The sequence below is a fragment of the Tetrao urogallus genome (assembly GCF_951394365.1).
Source record: "Tetrao urogallus genome assembly, chromosome: 1".
Taxonomy (NCBI): domain Eukaryota; kingdom Metazoa; phylum Chordata; class Aves; order Galliformes; family Phasianidae; genus Tetrao; species Tetrao urogallus.
Window position 1 is genome coordinate 24134089 of NC_136813.1, and position 22110 is coordinate 24156198.

The window sequence follows — 22110 nt, forward strand, 5'->3', positions numbered from 1 at the left end:
GAGTGCCTCACACTCATGCAGACTTACCCATGGCAGAAAGCCCTACTAGCAAAGGTTAGTGAGGCAAAGTTTTCCTTCTGGGCCAGGCTGCCTGAATGTGCAGGCAGAGTACACATATGGTGATTACACTCACAGCTGCACTTTTGGTTCAGGCCCTGATCAATTAATTTCTCCAGCTCAGGCCATTCCTTCCCTGCCTTTGTGAGTAGAGATGGATTTTGACTGTGAGTGTTTTTCTCATAGTCTGATCCTCTAGTTGTTCAAGCTGGATTACCTGATACTGGACATCCTTGCTTTCTTCATGCATACATTCCTGGCTTTCCTTTCACTGAAAAATTTGTGCATGTGAGGTGATGGTGTGTATTCAGGTTTTGCCCCAGTTTCAGTAATAGTAACAGCATCCCAAATGTGCCATCAATTCTGGAAGTAGAAAATGGTCCCAAGGTTCTCCAATTCAGGTATATTTATGATATTATCTGAACCAAAATATTGCTTAATTTTAGCAGTATACAGAAGATCTAAAATAAGAGAAAAATATTAAAACTTAGCTGGACAAATGTCTATTGTATTGAAAGATGTAGTAAATAGTTTAGCCACTGTGAAAACAGTCTGTGGCTTCCTGTGACTGCCCAAACAGGCTTGTGCTATTTTCTTATCAAGTCTGACCACATGTGTTCCCTTAACCCGTAGGCTTCCTGACTATGTTGTTACCTACTATGAATGAATCAGCTTCAGAGAGTGATTCCTCAATGCCATGTTATATAAGGGCAGTCTTTGTGCCCATGCTGTTCAGAGACTAATTCCTTTACAATGTTTTATTCATACAGTGCACAAAGCTTAGCCTCCTCTCAATACTGCAATTACTTGGCTTGTGTCTCTCAGTCCAGAGCGTCAAAAACAAAGTAAAATCTGTATTGCAACGCAGCAGAATGACGTCATGAAACTGAGGGCAGGTGTGAAATGTTTTGGGACAACATATGAGTCCATGTAAGAGGGTCTGAGAACGGAAAGGCTACTGCCTTGTACAGCTGTCTTAAGAGTACCCATGAATTGAGGCCACAGAGTGAGCTATCTACTGGCTGTTGATAACCAATTTCCGTTCTACAGGGAGCTTCAGAGAAACTCAAGAAGTAGACAAGCACTTCTATATAATGGACAACCAAGCAAACCAGAGGGATCTGCTAAGTCTTTGATGGCACAGACTTACAAAGTGATCAGTCCATAGTCTCCTAACCAGTGGCTCTACAATTGTTCTGTATATGTCTTACACATATATTTGCTGGAGAATGGTTTATCCTGAAGTATTTGCTTTCTTATTTGTTTTCAGTTATAGTATAACCCGCATAACTCTAACATAAAAAACCCTTAATTGGGTTGCACCCAATATTCCACATCTGTCACATGTCACATGACTGAAATCTGATATTATCATCTTAACCTCTTAAGAGTACTTTTGAAAACATAGAAGTGGCATACTGCCAAGCTTCTAAGCATATCAGTTGTGATGAAAAGAATTATTTGACTAGGGACTAGGGGACTAGAAAATAAACCCCAAGAGTGAATTATCTGGGTCTGTTTCAGGGAACTCTGGAATGCATTTATTCAAAATGGAGATTTTTTCTTCCTTGGAAGCAACATCAACAAGTCAGTATATCAGATTTCCCAGTTTTAGCGCTCTTTTAGAAAATTCGGAAACTTGTTCCTTTGAAAAAGAACCAAATATGAGAAATTTACATTGAGCTGTGTTTTGACTAACCATACCTTAGGCCATAACCCAGGTTCTCATGCTAGCACTATAACATCAGTCACTTCTGTGACTTTATGTAGGTGATAGTCATAAGTGCAGACCTTACTTTTTCCTGGATTCTATGAGACTGAAGATCCATAATCTGTATACTATGGGACACAAGATAGTCTTAGATATCTGTCAGTTTGTAAGACCGAGAGAATTATATGGATACAAACGACCCACCTTTCAGGATCTCCCACTCACAACCCGTATGTTGCAGTTAGCAAGTGCTGGCATCAAGACTATCAGATATTTCAACCAACTGACACCATGTGTTTAAAAGCTTCATTCAGATTCAGAATCACAGTTAGCGAGGTTTGCCTCCTCCTTAGGAAGCACAATAAATTAAGATTTGAGAGAGTGCTAAAAGAAAGGAAAAATACTGTGATGTAATCCAGCCTTCACTAATTAATGACAAAACTCCCACTGATGTCTGTAGAGATAGGGTTTCTCCACTCAGATGTTACCCACCTACTGTATCTAAGGAAACAGCTGGTAAAATCTTTGTCCCAGGCATATACTTCCTATCTTCCAAATTAAACTCATGAAGTGACTTATCTTTCTGGAGCTGTGTGACTCAGTTAATAAATACTTCCACTTCAATCCTGACAAATGTTTACTGTATCTGAAATTTTGTCTGTTAATTGTAGTTATAGCCTTTGCTCAAACAAAAATCTCTTGCTTTCCTGTAGATCCTTGAATGTGACAACTAAAATAAATTATCAAAGCAATAATGGTATCACAGTGGGAAACCTAAATAATTAAATTACAGAAAGAAAGTTTACTATATTGAATTCTGCAGAGAAATGAATATAGGTGAATATCTGTTGTATTTAGGAAGGAAATCTGTTAACTTGATCACAATATTCTACACGTGAGTACTTATGAAGAGCTGAGGTTGTGTATATCATGACATCATCCCTACACTGGGGTGAGCTTGTGTCATACAGGGATTTCCCCTTCATGCTGAGGTTTCCGTGCAGGGGATGTAGTGACCAGCAGAAAGACAGAGCCAGGTCAGCTTCTGGTAGTGCCTCATCACCCATGAATGAATAAAAGAACATCCAAGAATAGAAGAGATGTAAAAATCTGGCTTCCATCTTCAACATGGTAATTTTCCAGTGAAAATATACTTTTAATAGCATTCACACAGAAACCGCAGAGTTAGATCATAACCTCACAATCTCATTAGATGGCAGTGTGTCAGCAGGACTGAAAGGAGAGTCACCAGCATCACCAGCTGAGCCCTATCTTGATCCCTTGTTTTAGCTTAGGATTTTGATTAAAGAAAAAAAAAAAAAAAAAAGAAAAAGAAAAAGAAAAAAAAAGATCCAAAGAAATGTTTAGCTCTGTTTCTAAGTGCTGAGGTTACATTATTGTCAGTGTAGTGTATTTTAACGTATAAAACAGAACCTAACATTCAGAACTAAATGATCATTGAACAGAGGGTGGACAATACAAGACAAATGGCTTAGTTGGGCTTTCCAGCATTTCTAAACCATGATCACATTGGCAAAGACAGGCATTGCTTTTTTAATATAAAATTTAGAGGAGTCTTAACACTTAAGAGTAACTGGCTGTTGTCAGGCTCATTTGAGATAGACTGCAGAGCTGTGCTGTAAATTCTGATATTTGCAGAACACACAGTTATAAAACGCATAAAAAATGTTTATGTGTCTTTATATATAGTCTGTATGGACTGATGAGATAAAGTTTTTTGGTGAAAAATCAATAGGTCCATTTACTTTGTATGCAGATATACTTTGTAAGTGTCACATGAAAGCAGTAACACTTTTCAGTGACTGTAGAATTTAACGAAGAGAAACAGTCCACTCCATCTATGCAAATCCAGATCCAAAAGAAACTTAAAGTTCCTGTCTGTGACTTTCCCTACACAAAGGCTAGTTCATGCTGAAGAGTTTTGGACATCTATATTTGCCCTGAAATATCTCCACATATTCCTCTTCCGTAAAGAGTTATCTATATTGTGTAGCAAAGTAAGTGGACAATCTCTAAATGTTCATTACAAAATGCTTACAGAACTTCTAAATGACATCTACATAAAGGAAACTTTTCCTTCAGAAAAAGCAGTGATAGAACTGCTGACTTGATTTAATTGTCTAGTGATTAGAGGTCTTGTCCAGGAATGGAAAATCTGAGGCTTTGCCTCAATCTGAAGGATTTCAGTCTCTATTATGCGGCTGTTGCTACAGGGACAGATCTGAGCAAGGATTGGAAGGGGTTCTTCCTCTGTCAAATGTCAGACAGTGAATATTCAAAAAGATGCACAGAAAAGAGGATACTATCAGCTATGGCTGGTGTAAACACACAGAATTTTTGTCACAGAGTTAACTAGATCAATCTATGCCCGTGACAGGGGGGGAGTAGACCCCTTGACCCTCCCCCCCCCCCCCCCCCCCTGCCCCACAAAATGGGAAGGAAAAGGGAAAAGGGGTAGGGAGATTGGAGCTGGGCTCAAGGGAGGAAAAGAACAGCGGCAACGATACATGGAGGAAAACTTATTTTACTAACTATGATATCAGAATGCAAGATAACGCAATATAATACAGTCTAATTGAAATTGAGACTAATTAGTCAAAATAAGAGAGAGAGAGAGAGTTCCTGAGATGGAGTCAAACCTTAAAAGCTTGGTATGGCTAGGAAAGCACCCTCCAACACCCACTGCAAGGCACTTCCCCACCCAGAAGGGCCAGATCCCATGACTTCCACAATGTACAGGGACATGTACTTGGAATTGGAGCATTAACACTTTAACTCCCAGTGCATTACATGATGTTATGAAACCAAAAACCAAAAATCACAAAACCATGACAATTTTTTAATTTTAGATTCTACTTGTGGCAGATTGTAGTAAATGGATTCAAAGAGCAGCAATTGTGTAGAAAGTAGTCCTTGGTGACAAAGCTCTGCTTCCTGTTCTAGCAAGCACCAATCATTATAACCCTGGAAAACTGTTCTTTGTTTCTACAGCTCCTCATCCTTGTGTGTGAGGAGCAGACAACTTCATTTTCTCTTACTTTCCACTTTACAAAATTAATTACATTAAGATCTTGCTCTTTTTATCACAAAACAGGTTTTTCACTCCTTCAATCATTCAATCAATCCTGCACCTGTAGAGATGTAAACAATCCTCTGTGCGCTTGGGTAGCCAGATTTGCATGTTTTATCAGTGTTCTCAACAGTGGCATTAATACCCCATTCTCTTGAGCACATCCTAAGACAGCAAATACACTTTATTGTCTCTCTGCAATCAGCAAATACATCTTGATTTTCTTTTTATTTTGATTAGCTGGGCTTCTCTTCACAGGCAGTTCTGATTGTGAAATCAGGAGTTTAGGGGCTTTCTAGTCTTCGTGTCCCAGTGTCATGATGCCAAGAGCCAGATGACTTTGAAATGGGATTTTGGTTGCCAGATTCTCAGGGCAGCTCTGGTGTCCTTGCTGCCAGAGGATGAGGACTCCAGGACTTTCAGACAAGTGCATTTTTCAATGATGAAACTAATAATGCTGAATTTTATAGTCTGCCACACTTCTACTGCCATAATTCTACTTGATTTATGGGGAGCTCAAATGATTGCATGGAATAACTTCTCATTGCACTGGTATTTGAAAAGTACTTTTTATTATAGGAGAAGGAAAAATATTACATAGGGGCATTTCCAACTGAGCCTTTAAGCATTTTTCAAGACTGTAGGTGGCCCAGCTTGAGTGGAGGGATTGGACCAGATGAACTCCAGAAATCCCTTTCGATCGCAACTATTCTGTGATACAGTGATATTGTGAACAATATATCCTAAATTTTTATGGCACAACTGAAACAAACAAACAAGTCAAACCTATGAGGCCAAACAAACAAGTCAAACCTATGAGGCCATCCACAAATTAAAGTAATAGATTGTTCAGCATTATGACGGGTCTCAAATTGTGCAGATGTTTCAGGAAAGCATGAGCAAGTTTGTTACTGGAGTGAACAGGGATGCTCACACTTTTTATGGCTAAAACAGCTGTCCTTTCTAATGAAGGCATACATAATGGAATATGTGTGCCTAGTCTGATGGCAGCTAAGCCAGGAAGGAGAGCAGAATATGGGAAAGTGACTCTGAGATGACTGTCAGAGAAAGACTGTGAGAGAGCACCACTTGTCTGGGCAAAACATTATTGACTGTAACAGTGGGGAACAATCCAGTCTTGGCTAGGAGATCGATAACGTGATCTTAATAATAAGACTTTTCCATCTGTAATGTCTCTGATCTACATCTGGAGAAATTATAAATACACATTAGATGTAAAGCTGTTTTCTTCCAGACTTGCTTCTGTTTGTATTTTGGCTCGACGTTTCTCTGGCTCATGTTTTCAGAGCCCTTGATGAGGACTGGAGATGTTACACAGTAAACACTCAAGTACTGTCTGTGTAGAGTTTGGGCATCATCGGGGCATACACCAGGACACGCAATCTTGGAAATGTTCCTGGGGCTTCTGCAGATTTACACAGTAGGAATGTGCCTTTCAGTGGTCCCATGATCTTTTTCCAAGGGCTCAGCACACTGCAGAATAAGCCTTCCCAGAGCCATTGCAATCTTAGCTGTACCTAAGTGAAAATGTGAAAGAAAAAAAGACACTAATATACACTTTATTTTCAAATACTCGTTTGCCAGGATTCCTGTTTAAAATTTGCACTCATTGTATTTCCTACATCTGTCTGGCCAAGATCAAGAAATTAGTTGTCCTTCTGCCCTTTCTCGAAAGAATGGTCCTTCCCAATTAAATCATAGCTGCTTCCTTCTAGGGCAGAGCACAGAGACTCAGCAGTCTCACTTGCCTCTATGTCTGCATCTTCCACTGCAATATGGGTTCTCTAATGAAAGCCTTCACAAAAGAGTGCTGCTAAATTCTTCAGAGGAATGGATTTATGTGTCTATCCAGGTGGATCTCTACTTGCTGCTGAGAATGAAGGATCTGGATTTGCCAAACTGTAATAGACCAATAGTGTCAGGCTGACAATGACAGGCACCTGAGCTCTGGGAATTGCGAAATGGTGAGAACCTTAGGATGTCTCTTAGATATCATTTGCATTACAGTCAGCAGCTGCAAGGGCCTGGGATAAATTGCAAATCAGACCTTAATTCACTGCTGCCTGTATCCCTGAAAATTTCCCCATCTTTTGCCAGTACTTTTTGCATTGATGTATTTTTCACACTTAATAAACATGCTGTTTTAATTTTATTTAGTATGGCTTCATTGTGGCCCTGACTCAGGCCACATGTTTCGCTATGGAAAATAAAGCTGTTGAAAAAACTGTCAGATATTTTGCTGAGAGAAAAAAAAACAAAACAACAACAGCAACAAAACAGTGAGATAATTGGACTAGAAATTAAAGGGCTAACTGCCTGTGATTCAACCCAGGCATGACTGAAACAATCCTGAAAAGTATCGGCAGGAGTTATGAAGTGCATGATTATAAAGCAGGCATGGATTAAACAGCATTCCTCATACCTTAAACATCTGACACGCTATGATCAGGAGCATCTTTTGTTTAACAGTGAGCACCCCAACAGTCATTGTGGGGCCCAATATTATTTAGCAGCTACATTAACAGCTTGGGCAATGGAACAGAGTGCACCCTCCACCCTACAAGTTTGCAAAGATTACAAAACAAGCAGTGAATCATCATAGAGTTGTTCAGAAGAAAAATTGTCTGACGTAAACCTCATGAAGTTCAGCTAAGGGTAAAGCCATCCTGCCACAGGGGAAGAATTATCCTGTACAGGCTGTAGGCTAACTGGTTAACAGTTAACACAGGCAGCTCTGCAGAGAAGGATGTTGGGTCCCAATGGGCAGAGCCAGGCTGTCATAGGCTGCGTTGGGAAAAGCACTGACAGTGCATCAGCAAAGGGCTATAAAGATTGTGAAGGGACAGAAACATGTAGCAAATGAGGAGAGACAAAGAAGGAAACACAAAGTTTTTTGTCTTTTTTTTTTTTGGTCTTCTTTTTTTTTTTTTAATGAAAAACCTGAATAGTGTGTTTTTTTTAGCTAAATATGATCACTTCTCATTCCTCACGTGTGAGCCTTGTGGATTTCTTTCCACAGATGAGTTAATTATTGGAAATTAAAAGGAAAAAGAACACTTGGTAGAAATGTGTCTGAAATTAGTAATTATTCATTTCTTTCTCTTTCCTTCCTTCTTTCCTTCTCTCTTCTTTCTTTATTTAGAATCATAGAATCATAAGGGTTGGAAAAGACCTCTAAGATCATCTAGTCCAATCATCTAGCTACCACCAATATTGTGCAGTACACCACATCACTTAGTGCCACATCTACATGTTTCTTGAACATCTCCAGGGACAGTGGCCCCACCACCTCCCTGGCCAGGCAGCCTGTGTCAGTGCTCAACCAGTCTTTTGGAGTAGTTTTTCCTAATATCCAACCTGAACCTTTCCTAGCACAACCTGAAGCCATTACCTCTCATCCTATAGCTAGTTACCTGGTAGAAGAGAGTGAAACCTGTCTCTCCACAACCTTCTTACAATTTGTCTTCCTTTCTTTCTTTCATTCTTTTTTTTAAAATCTCCTTCCCTCCTTCCTTCCTCCCTTCCTCTCTCCCTTCCTCCCTCCCTCCTTCCTTCCCTCTTTCCCCCTTCCTTCCTATATTATAGCACCTGATTTAGACCAGCTCAGCTGGAGTTAAATATTAGGTACATTATATAGAAGCGTGTCATAAGACACAATTTCAAGTACCCTAGTCCATACTTACACCTAAACTTTAAATAGGATATGAAAATTAAGTGAAGTATTGGACACATTAGTTTGCTGTTAAAGCGCTCCATAGCAAGATTTTGGCCCATACTTTTGTGCACATTTTGAGCCAGTCCCATGCATTAAATTATGAAGAACATGTTCCAGAAAATGTTCCAACAGCATAGACAAGACTGCACAGATGTAGCTTTCTGTCTTCCTCTAATCCTACCTCAGCTGGCTTTTCACTCTTGGTTAATTCCTGTACACTTTACCACAGTGCATACAATGGAAAACTTCACTGTCAGGTAAATACAGCATCCTCAAAGCATCATCTTATTCCACATACTCTATAACAGCAGGAAAATAAACTCCCCCTCCCTCATGAAAATTAAATCACAGCAGACCAGGTGGTAAAAGAATCTCAAAATGCTGTGTAGGATGGATACAGACTGCATGTGCCACTGTACATAAGCATAAGCAAAGTTTCTATATCTGTTTTTGTTGAGCATATCAGTTGGTATGAAATATCATATTGATCTTTCATACACAATGAAAAAGAAGAAAAGCCAACACTGAAAATGCAGGGCTGAAATATGTCTTGATTTCAGGAAAAGATCGTGGAGAAGGGTGACAGTTTCAGTTCAACCTCTGAGCAGTACTGTGAGGTTTCAGTCTCACCTAAAAGCTCCAACACAGATTAGCAGCCATCCTTCCATTCTTCCTTTTGGAAGCAGCACTGATTGCAAAGCACTGTAACACCTTATAGATGTTTTATTGGACACCGCATTCAAATACTCTATTAGCTCAATAGGTCTACAAAACATAACAGTACAATACTTAGGCAGGTTTACCCCCCTGAAAAGAAATTAAGGGAGTAATGCTCATGGTACATGATTATGGAATTAAGGGAGAAGTTAATTCTGTCTAAGGAGAGTCATGCAGTTAAAGGGCATTAATTTGTGCTAAATGAGGAAGTAAAGCATCTGCTTGCTTCTGCGAACGCATGTTTTTATCTACAACTACACTGATAGCTTATGAATATATACAGTTTGCTTTATCATTAAAAAAAAATATATAAATACAACAAAATTTAGCCAAATTCTTTATTGAGTATTTCTTTCAAGACAGAAATATAAAAGCACATCAGATGTTTCCTCTTAAACTTTGGTTTGCAGAATTAAGGCACTTTGAAGGCATGTTTTTTCTTAGTCCATGAGTAATTGTTTTCCAGCTTTCATTAACAAAGTAAACAATTTTTATGAGTACAAAATTAGTTATGGAAATGATATAATTTACAGACAAGTCCACATTAATACCAGACATTAGCAAAGCATGATTTGATATAAAAGCTTTTAGACCTAATCTCCTCTTTGTGACACCATTTTCCATGCAGAGTTAATTGTTTGCATGCAGTTTATTTATCCACTTTAACACCAAAAGACATATTTAGGGAAAACTGGGAAAACACTTTAGAATCTCAGTATGTGTGTTGGTACATCATACCTTCAGCAAGAATTATTTTTCACATAAATAAAGTTCAATCTGGTCTCAAATACATTTTAGGAAGATCATAACATTTTTTCCCCCCCTTACTAAGAGCTTCCATTAGCCACATTTACCATATGACATTTGGATACGCAATGCAGAACAAAAAGAGATACACTGAATATAAGGCTTATTTCTTTGTTTAGAAAAGGTAATGTTATCCATTTCACTATGACATTAAAAACATGACAAAATCTGACTTATAAAGGACATACAATTCTACTGAACCAAAAGTGCTACGTAACACTCATATTTCCTTACAATACTCATTCTAAAAGTCACCTGAGGTGATTTTTTCTCTAGAAATGATCTGATTTCATTTATATTTCTTATTTAGTGGAAATAAAAATAATTAAAAAATATACATTCTGTATTGTTCCCTGCTGTTTTTGAATCCAATCCTGCAAATGTTTACTAACCGATTTAAGAGGGAATCCTGGCTCTACAGAAGTTGGAGGAAGTTTTTCTTGCGTCTTCAGCAGTTCCAGGATTCCTCCTTGCATAAAGCCTACTGTTAAGAGCATTTATAGCACCTCCAATGGAATACCCCTAGTGAGCATTATGCTGTTAGTAAGCATCTGCATTTTCACATCTTTTTGTGGATTCATGGTTCAGTTTACATTGTTATACAAAACACATTTTTTTCTAATGTTCTTTTTTTTTCTTTTTTTAAAAAAAAAAAAAAAACAAAAACTTTTTCTCTCAAAGACCACACTGTTTATTTGTAATTCTGTGGATTCTATCTTGAAAAGCTTTTAAGAATAAGCTAGTCTTGTCCTCCTTCTTGCTGATCCCCCTAGAGAAAAAAAGAAAAAGAAAATATAATGTAATTATATGCAATATGTTACTGTATATGTATACGTTACTGTGTTTACTGATGAAAAGAGGAAAAAATGAAGCTTGACACTGAATCTTTCCCTGCTATGCTGGCAGCTAGGGAATTATAGTTGTTTCAGTTTCTCAATCAACCCAGATAATGTGGAATCCCTGTGTTACAAATCCCACAGTGGGGAATCCCACAGTGTCACTGTCTTGGTTACAGCTGGGGCAGTTATTTTCTTCATAGTGTCTGGTATAATACTTTGGCTTTAGGAGAAAAACTGTTGATCACACACCTAGATTTTAGTTGTTGCTGAGACAAGGAAGATTCAGATTTCAGTTTCTCTTAGTGACCTGACACCAAGAAGTCTGGGAAACACAAGGAACTGGGAGGGGACAGAACTGGGACAGCTGACCTGAACTGGCCAAAGGGACATTTCATACTATATGATGTAACGCAAAAAAACCCCCAAAAACGTATAAAACTGTGAGGAACTCGCCAGAGGGTGCATAGCCACTGCTTAGAGACTGGCTGGGCATCAGTTGGCGGGTGGCAAGAAATTGTGTTGAGCACCACTTCTTTTCTAAATATATACAAGTAATTATCATTACTTCTATTATTTCTCTTCCTTTTATGTTTTAGTAAATAGTTTTTATCTCAACTGTACTTTTTTCTTTTTTTTTTTTTTTTCCCTGATTATCTCCCCCACCTCACAGGGAGGTAGGAGTGAATTAACAGCTGTATGCCAAGCTGCCTTCTGGGTTAAAACACAACTATCCTTTTCATAGTGCTAGACTCTAAACTTTGACAACTTTACTCTATTACAAAACAATACCTGACCAAAGCACACAATAAAAGTTTAATAAAAGTTCTTTCAGATAGAAAAATATATATGTATATAAAGCATGCATAAGTCATTTACCAAGTTTTGCTAATTTTTCTTTTTTTTTTTTAAACAGAAATGCAACTCTTTCCTTTAGAACTCTGTTTTTTTAAGTTCCATCCTGTTTCACCTTAAACATAGCAGGGGAAAATACTTGAAATATGCTAAAAGTTTTTAACATATGTTTTGCTTTTACCTTGTGTCCTCTTGTTTGCTTGTACTTTCCGTACAGGTGCTTCTAGAAAATAGAAATGTTTCAGTCAGAAGTTATTTGTAAGAGGTATAATTCATTATAAATGTTGGAAACCCATTGTAGACTTGTAACATCTGCTCTAAATGTTTTTAACGAATTAAGGATTTTGTTAGATTGACTCAATCACCTGAAAGATGAACGCTAATAATAAATAGAGTTTACACATTTCCACCATTTGTATTCATGCATAGAATTCTATCAATATTTCAAATAGATTTTTAAATTTTAGCGCTATGAACTGATCCATTATTCACACTGATCTTGTGTGGACATTTGCATGACATGGACATTGGCCAGGACATTTTGCTCAGGCAAAAGCTATCTGATGCCGACAGCGAGGTGAGAATTCATATTAGTGTACTGCCCAGAACTTGATCTCAACTTTTGGCAGAGGAAGTTCAGGTCTGCTTGCAGAGCACTGCAAGACATTTCTGTAGGAATTATGTACGGTTGAAATGCAGCTGTTGCAAGATGTTGTTCACATGTCCAGTTGCACTCAGATGTGTGATGTGTAGCTTCACCGAGAGCCCACAGCATCACTTCATATTTACGGGTCAGCTGATGTTCTCAGAGACTTCTACTTTAAAGGGTATGGTGGAACAAAGCCCAGCAAGGTACCATTCTCACTAACAGATACATCTATTTTCCAAAAGACTGATTCAATTCTATGGAGAGTTTTCCCTTTTTCTTATGAAATATTTTTTAAAACCAGGTGTCTTCTCAACAGACGGAAAAACATTTCAGAAACTTAAGACAGCATGCTTCTATCACTGTCACAGGAACATGACTGTAGCATTTTTCCTTCTTTACATGAAGTACTTGTTTCTTCGTTTAACCAGAAGTTCTCTTTTCATCTTGAGGTACAAGGTTTGTAAATGTGTTGCCCTGAGATACAGGTTTTGCCTCTTTTAGCTGAGGCTAACTGGTGTGCATTTGTACCAAGTTCTTCAACATCCTGAAAATGAGAACGTGAAAATGAACGTGGCCTGTGTGAAGCAGTACATTTTCAGGTAAGGTCCCATGGTCAAAAGTCATACTTTTCAGGCAATAGTTGATTCCCCTGCATGCCTTGTACTTCTCAACACTGAACATAACAAATAACTGGTGTACCTTCAGCATTTAGTGTAAACTTCAAATTGTAAGAAGTATAAAACTGTATTATGCCTATGAGTTTGTAGTTCAAATACATTGTTACTCTGCATCATGAGAATTAGATTTAGAAAAGTACCTTCATACTAATCCAAAAGAAACACAAAACAAAATACTTTTTAATTAAAAAAAAAAAAAAAAAAGAAAAAAAAAAAGATTGTTAGACTTGAAGAATTAATTCTTGGCATATACCCAGGCTGAAGCCATTAGTTGGCTCCTCAGGTTGGACTCCAATTACATTCAGCTTTTTAAAAATGATGAACTTCCCTCACTTAACAATAGGATGAAATTGACATTTACACTCATGCCCAGAGGTTGCAGTCCTTCCACCCCACTCTTTTACTAAGTTGAGAACCCAACAGATCATATTAACATTGACATGAAATATCTCATGTTAAAAACAACTCACGTGGTCTTCTTCTGGATGTGCTGCTTAGAGAAAGGTGCATGTTCCTTCAAATGTTTTACCTATGCTTTGTGGTTTAGATATTTCCTCTTGTCTACTATGCCTGCCAAATCTTTTGGTTACTTTCAGACACAAGATAAGCCTCAACATTTTTCTCTGTAATGTTAAAGAATTCTTTTTCCAAAACAAACAAAAACTCTTTCAGCTAAAATATTGACTTCAGACGTAAGTAATTTTTATGAATAAATAAATACTATAATTCTGCACCTAGAATGATTACTTCAGACATAGGAGACCTTAGTGATATTGGATTTTTAGACAAACTAACCTTCCAAATGGACTTTCTTGATTTCTCTCTCGATAATCTGTGGTTCTCCCTCAATTACTTTAGTAACCTTGGTGTACTCAGTTCCAGCTATGATAAGCATTAAAAACAAGTTAAATCTGGGATAGCACAGAAAACTTCAGTGGAAAGAATGCCATTTTGGGAGTAGGTGTATGCAGGCCACAGTAATCATGCTGTAAAGTCCTGCTGATATTCTTGGCCCTGATACAGGTGATTCCCTCTCTAGAGCTGGAAATCATTCATCACAATCTTGGCTTTTAGGATGTTCCAGCACAGACTGCCAATTATAATTAGCAGTACTGTACATCAAACGAGTTGAATTAAAGCCCATCTTTTAATTTAGAGGGAATGCATCTATTTTTGTCTGGATTCAGATTTAAGTACTTTAGAAATTTTCAGTAAAACAAGAAATTTGATGTAGGCAAGAAAGTCATAAAGTATTACTGCTACTATCACCAACAGCCAGAAAGTATTTTGTGTATCCACTTTTTTTGGCTGAATGTATGGTAAGATATTATCATGGTAGCTAAGGGCAGCTGACTGGACGGTAAATCATGGAAAAGATAGAAAAAAATCAGATTAAACAACAGCTTGAAATCTGCCTGTATGGTTCATTCTGCCAAGCAGGATGCTTATGCAATCTAACATATAATAGCAAGGAAAAATAGCAAGAATTCAAGAGACAGTATTGTCTTTACTAAATTTACTCCAGGTAAATTATTTCTCACTTTTCACATCTATGGGGTCCCTGTAAGATATACAGATTGTGTGTATTTAGTTGTATACCTCTGTAGTGGAAGATTTTGCACATTTCTGGGATAAATTTATACACGCTCTTCATAGACTGTTTGGGATCAATAGAACATAGTTTGATATACTTTTTCTCATTTTCCATTTTCACTTAAATAGTCACCACTGAAATAGGCATCTGCAGAGAATAACTCATAGTTGGGATGCTTAGGATAGGGTACAATGGAAATATCCTCAGGAATTTCATCTCTCTCTCCAATGACTGTTGACTAATATCCTGGCTAGAGCAGTAAAACTAAGATCTGGCTCTTTAAAAGACCAAAGATTAATATAGTAATCAGTATTCATGATCATATCTTGGTTTATCTATAGGACTAGCTGCATTATCAGCTAGCATGGTTTTGTTTGATGGAAAATTACTGTCTTTCAGCCATCACTAAATTTTTACCTGATGTTTAATTCAAGTACACAGAATGGTGCTCGCAAAGGGCTACTAGATTTACTTCTGTGAACACACAGCTGAACTGTCAGCTAATTCAGTGGTATTCAAGTTACTAAATTATTATAAAGTGAACATAAAATTAATTGGATTCAGCTAATTTGTGCTAGGAGAAATATTCGTGAACATTGTTGAACTTCTCACCTTCACTAAAAACACAATACTTGAATTCTCTGTTTTATTCTCCATTGCTATTATAGATTGTTATTTGAGTCTATATATTAAGCAGAGAACATTCCCAATTGAATAGATAAGAATTAATTTCATAAGCACAAGTTCTTTCATCAGTTTTCTACAGCTACTGGTTATATACTGCCAAGACTGTTAGAATCAGAAGAGCAAGAAGGAAAGGAAACCATTCCTTGGAATGCTATATTTGAAAAGAATTAAAGTTAATGCCTCCATATCCATCACCTGTAAGCACTGAAAGAGGGATGATCAACATGCCTTTGATTATTTACATGAGGGCAATGAACATTCATTTCTGGATAACTGATGAGGAAGATACATTTGGCCTATTACAATACTTTGGATTTCATAACCATTTTCCACATATTTAAATCTGCTGATCAAAAGAGTTCACAGCTAGTGGAATAAATCTTCATTGCTCTCCTCAGTTTTTATTAGACATCTTTTTAAAGACTGAGAAAACAAAGAAAAAATATTTTTGTGATTGATAACATATCAAAATAGTTTAATCAAAATTTGGCACTTTGTCAGATATCTGGCACTACATCACACAGCATTGCACTTTTTCTTTTTTTTCTTGTATTAAAATTTCACTTCCGTTAGGTCAGTCTTTAAAAAATGTTGAGCTGAACGTATCTGAGAGAGGTTTCAGTTGTCATAACCTGTTGCAAAAAGGTTAGTTGTAATACACCGAATTACCTCCCTGCAGAAGTCTTTTGATTTCTTCATCTTCAAGTAAATGACCATCACCTTCAATAAATTTGGTCACCTTGGTAACCTCTGACAGGATACAGGTTATGGCAAAAAATTGATTGACAGAAAATACATGACAATCATACAACAGCACATAATCAAATGTATCATGTTACAGAATTCTGTTGAATTACAAATGTCATCTGTGATGATATTAAGCTCCATGCAAAACACTGGAAACACCATTTTTCATGACAAGGATAGCTTACTATATATTACAGGAGATCAGATTTGGACATTTCTTAGTTTCCGAGGCTTAATCTCTGATTTTGTTCTATCAGCACATTTGAAGAAAACAAAATACACATTCATTTATTACTTAACTAATAATCGTGCTGGTTTTCTGTTTTCTATTTATTTATTTCTTTTAAAGAAGATAAGGATACTAACCTTCCTCAAGCAATCTCTTCAAATTTTCTTCATTGTCTGAACCACCTGCAGTAATTCTGGTATATTTTATTTCTGGACCTGAAACAAAGATGTATAAAACAGGGACTTTAATTGTAACGTGTAACAGAATTATCGTTGAAGATTTTTAATAAATATTAAAGCTTGTGTTTGGTTTTTTTTATTTGTTTGTTTTTGTTTGTTTTTCTTATTTAAACCCCACTCTGTTTCTATCTTTAATGTGTTTTAATCTGCTTCTATGGTGGTTTTATCCTTCACTGTGTTCCAAACTGAAATGAAAGAGAGTTACAACTACAGTTTACAGCTATTCAGACAAGTAGTTCAACAAATTTAGCATAGTAAACATCTGCTCACATTCTGGAAGAAAGGCACAGTTTTAATCACGCTGCTGTATAAGGTCGGTATTTCCTCAGTGAAAAATGGTCTGAGACCACTGTTGTAATGGAACAAGAAAACATGATTTTCTTTTCCAGAAATATTCTCTCTTGAGAAATAGGCATATTAAAAAATATCTTTTTTTTTTCATTTTTATTTTTGTTTAATTCCATTATATGTAAGTAGTTACATTAGAATAACTTGTCCTATTTCCTCTTTCTCTACTGCTTGAATGACATCTTAAATTGAATTTTTCTACATAAACTCAATCTGAATACCTTCTGCTAAATCAATACGTTCCTTTAACACTGTCTTTCCCTTTCAGCTTTTCATGCAGACAGTATTTTTGCTATGGTGTTAAAACTGAATCTATCCAAGGGGATCAAATATGTTAGCGAATAATTTATACTATCGTTATACTATACTACATAATATTTTATACTATACACTATGCCTCACTCCACACATTTCAATTTCTGTATAGATTCTAGAATTCCTAAACATAAAATCTGCACTGTAGGTCAAATGTAACTGAAATTTGTAAAGGAAAGATTGAAATTTACAGTTGAAAAAGATCAAGGAAAAGATGCTCATCAGTTCTATTCTACATTAGGACTAAACAACTGTCTGCCTTGTAGGTGTTAGAAAAATATAGACTCCCCTCACACAGAAACAAAGGATTATTATAGTCATTATTTCTGAAATAAGTGTCAAGAAATCCTGAGATGTAATGCAAAAGCAAGCAAGGTCTAGTATTGACAAAATGAGGACTAGCTGGAGATATAAAAATAACTCGAAAATTCATATATATGCATACCCCAAAAATTAATCCTAAAATAAGATAGACTAAAAATAATTCAGAATAACAGTCTCATCCTGAAACGGTACTTAGAATCCAAGAAAAAAGAGAAAAGATGAGTTTCTGTGTTTTTGCATGCAAGATGTTGTAACTCTTTCTGCACATGTATATGTAGCAGACACAGAAAGAAATTGAGCATACACAGTGACAAATAGCAGGAATAACATTTCCTCTCCAGGAAATACAATTTAGGCATTAGTACAGGACTTAAGCAGTGTTATTTCAGTATGTAATAGAGAACTTCACTGAACAGCTCAGCATGAGTTACCTTGAATAATTCTTTCTTCTGTTACTTTTTTCTCTGTCACTTCCACAGGTCGCCCATCAATGATTTTGGTGTACGTTTTAATAATTGGTTCTACGAGGATTTTTAAAGTGAAGATATTAATAAATTGATGAGCAGTGTTTGAAGTGCTGCTTTTGAGAAACTGAAACTTAATGAAGCACACTAGGAATTACAATAGAATTTTTTTTTTTTTTTTTTTTTTTTAAGTCAGATTGCTCACAGTAGACCAGAAACTAAGTTTCCCCCAGATGTAAAATGGCCACATGCTATTTTCTTTCAAACACTCCTAGATATGAAATCCTCAAAGTCCCTAGCAAAACAGGAAAAAAAACAGTTGATTTCTTTGTTTGACAAAGCTGTCCTTCTATACAAGAATTACATCCTAAACAGTTCCTAACTTAAGCAGCTATCATGTCAGCATGCAGAACATTTCTAACACTATCTTGGCTGTAAGAGTTTCAGCTAGACAGATAAAAAGACAAAATACTTTTGAAATGCGTGAGAAGTGAGAATGAAATGATACAATCCAATACAGTAATTCTCCTTAAAAACTGGTCAGTTGTCCAACATGAATAATTTTCATCCAAACAAAAACTGATGGGGAACAGATAATGTTTCAAATTTCATCTAATACAAATTGAGTTGCTGAAAGCATACCAACCTCCATGAATCACTTTAGTTATTGTCTCTCCCTCCCTGACTATTTTGAACTCAGGTTCTCCTTCAATTATTTTAGTGAGCTGTGTAATAGATGGGTCTGTGACATAAGGAAAAAACAGCATGTTATGAATAGCCATAAAAATATGCACGGTATTCCCCAGGGCTGAGATTAAGTTATCATTACCATTCCTACCCAAAATAAGCCAGATGACCATAAAAGAGTCTTTTTAAAATCTGAGTAGGCATCTGCAGCTGTGGCTGCACAATCCTGCACTTCCTTCCATACCTCAAATTTAGACCTTACTGCACATTTACTGTTTAGAAATATTTCTTACTTCTGTGCATTGGGCATTTTTAATATCTGACAAGACTTGGGCAAAAAGTCTGTCAGCAGAAGAAGGAAAGCATACATATTGGTAAAATACCTACTCTGACACATTGCTAGAATCTTACAGCTATTGCTTTGATAATCATCAGCATGTAAAGTATTGAAAACTTGGAAATGACTGAAGAGAAAAATGTTCATCGTGTTATTTCCTACTAACTCTACAGATACCCAAAAGGAAACTGGGTCTTTAAATTAATTCAGATTGTTTATTTATTATTTCTTTATTTACGAATGGCTGATTCCTTTTTTGTTGTTTTTATGTTTTCTAAAGCTAGCCAGACCTCAGCTGTGGTCATACAGCGTAAAGAAAAATTAAGGTAAAATTCAGAGCTCAACCAGAGAGGCTGCAAAGGTATTTGTCAGCAAGACCAGCTACCATCCTCTGAGATTCATGGGAGATGTCATCTTGATATCAACGGCCAAAGCAAATAATTTGGTAAACTCTTATCTTGTGAAATCCCTGGAGACCACATTGATAAAATGTGCCTCTGCATGACAGGATGCTGGGATTAATTTGTTAGGACTGGGTTTCAACAGATTTAACTCATGAGTTCTCTTTTAAACTTCCTTATGTAGAGACAATGACTCACAACACCACCAGAAATCACTGAGATTGGAAGTGGCAAACAGCAGGCTGTAAAATGACTGATTTTTTTTGTTTTAATGAAATCTCCCTGCCATGATTTTCTGCTGGAACATACAGACATTATGTTGCAAAATATAACGTGCAACTTTTTACACAGACAATTGTAGGCATATGTGGTTCTGATGGGAGCTCCTACTCATTGCTGTTATTGCAAGCAAGCTAAAAAGGGCCCGAAACAACTCTCCTGGGACTACATCTGAGTCATCATTAGGCAGATTCTGTTGGCCAGAGATCATTCTTTGGATAGTATCCCAAAACAGGAATACTGTACTGGCAGCAGTAAGGAGTGACAGTTCAATGCTCATTAACATGCGAAAATATTTTATGCCTCTTTGGCGAATAGCACTTAGTTGTACATTTGCAGAGAAGTGCTCGGACATTTCATTTTTTTCCTTATTTTTTTCCTCATCTTTCAAACTATACTAAATTACCAAAACTATCTGCTCCAGTTTCAGATTTAATATAGAAGAGCAGGTACCTCCAGAAGGTAATTCACCTTCATCTTATGAAGATCTCTAAAATATTTTGGTCAAATTACAATGTATGGAATCAATTTCATGTTTCTTTTGCTCTGTAGCTCTGATTTCATAACAGAGACTAGGAAACAAGTGTTAGCATATACATATATAAATATATAAGATAGTATCTAATGCTAGGTGGGACAAAACACAGAACAAAAAAAAAAAAACTCATCACTTCTGGTGGATGGGAGCCTTCACAGAAACAATGGCTAATCAGTTTGCTTGAGCATTCTGCAAGATATTCTGACTGCCTTTGTTCTCAGTTGAGCTCCACCAGATTCCTTTTGAGCATTTACATTTCAGAAGGAAACTGGAGCAAATAAGCATGGTCACCGGTTTAGTGAAACTAAGGGATGTTTTATTTACACTATGAATTACAAGTGTTTCTAATAGTTATGGCCCCACTTTTTGTTCTCTACAGTCACACCACTTATCTATTCTTTAAAACATGCTTTTGATTTGAGACAAACAGTTTGGCTGTCTTTTCCAGGCATTTGACAGATATTGGTATTTAGAACTGATTGAAATCTATAAAGAAATTAACTATTGCTTTTAATGTTTGGTTAGTTGGTTGCACTTCAATGTGTAACAAAGCTTTTAAAATAACTACTTCAATACAAAAACATGAAAAATGTTTCAATTGCAGAATCCAATTTTCTTTATACTTTAAGTATAGTAATACTTATATAAAGTAGAGTAACATTAAGGCGTTTAAAAGGCACGCTTTTAAAAAAATGTTGTATTAAACAATGTGTTTTTAAAATGCCCATGGGAAAAAAAAAAATCCATCTGGGGAGAATAACTGTGGGAAATCTTTTCATACAAAACATTTCAGCCAGTTCTAATCACAATATTTGTACCTTTGCTTTCCCAGCAAAGTACTGAACAACCTGGAGTTGTTAAGTACAAAATACATTCAGTTAAATAAATACAATATATATTCTGTATATATACATATTTGAACATATACAGATATATATATTGGAAGGCCCTGTTTACCTTCCTTTCTGACGATAGGCTGCACGTTGCTTTCAATTATGTTAATTTCTGAAAGTATAGAAAATGGAATATAACACACATTCCATTCTTAATGATAATTCTTGATGGTCATAATTCACATCTGGTCATAAAGATGTGAATAACGATACACATATTAACAGTAGGTAAACTAACTTGAAATGCCTCAGAGTATGGATCTCAGTTCTATTTACTAAATGGTGGTATATACTGTAGACAGTCTTCTAATGTGCTATTTTCTTTTGTTTGTGTCTCATAAAACCCACTGGTCTTGAAAAAACATAAGATAAATAATAATACTGTCTCATACAATCCTCCTTATAAGAATTTATACTATTCCCCAGCATACCTTAACTTTGAATTTTGCCCATTTTTTTTCGTAAAGAGCTCAAGTAGTAAACAGAGGAGACCCTCTAACACTGAGAACTATTCTTGCATTTCACAGAAAATAGTGTGATACTCATAGGTATCAGTTTGCCCCTCTACAACTAAAACAGACGTGTGTTTATAAAACATTGCTGACAGATCTGACTCACAGCCATTTTTACAAACCTTCACTTTAGATGTCACAGCCATGTTGAACTGAATCAACAGTTATACAACTTTCTTAATACTCGACATTGAAATTCCTTGCTCCAGCTCACAGACATGGCTTCTTGTGCTACTATCAACGGCTGTGAAATACATATTCCATTTTTTTGTTGTTGTTCCAAGAGCCTTTAAAATTCAGTATATTCATCCTAGAGTTACAAACTCTCATGTAATGTTCTCCATTTCTACTGAGAAATGTGGGCAGTCCTGCAGAAATTT

General features: G+C 36.4%; 1 protein-coding gene across 2 annotated transcripts in view; it reads right to left on the reverse strand.

Annotated features, from left to right (window-relative positions):
- Positions 1-10847: 10847 nt before the first annotated feature.
- Positions 10848-22110, reverse strand: part of POSTN (periostin) — a gene marked incomplete at both ends in the record, with an annotated part of 31056 nt that continues 19793 nt past the window's right edge. The window contains 8 exons of one of the 2 annotated variants that reach the window (XM_079549737.1): positions 10848-10888; positions 11992-12033; positions 13932-14018; positions 16087-16167; positions 16531-16608; positions 18051-18140; positions 18730-18825; positions 21283-21330. In XM_079549737.1, the coding sequence (XP_079405863.1) occupies positions 10848-10888; positions 11992-12033; positions 13932-14018; positions 16087-16167; positions 16531-16608; positions 18051-18140; positions 18730-18825; positions 21283-21330 (563 nt within the window). The remainder of the gene's footprint in view (positions 10889-11991; positions 12034-13931; positions 14019-16086; positions 16168-16530; positions 16609-18050; positions 18141-18729; positions 18826-21282; positions 21331-22110) is intronic. The other variant, XM_079549738.1, reaches the window with a different exon arrangement.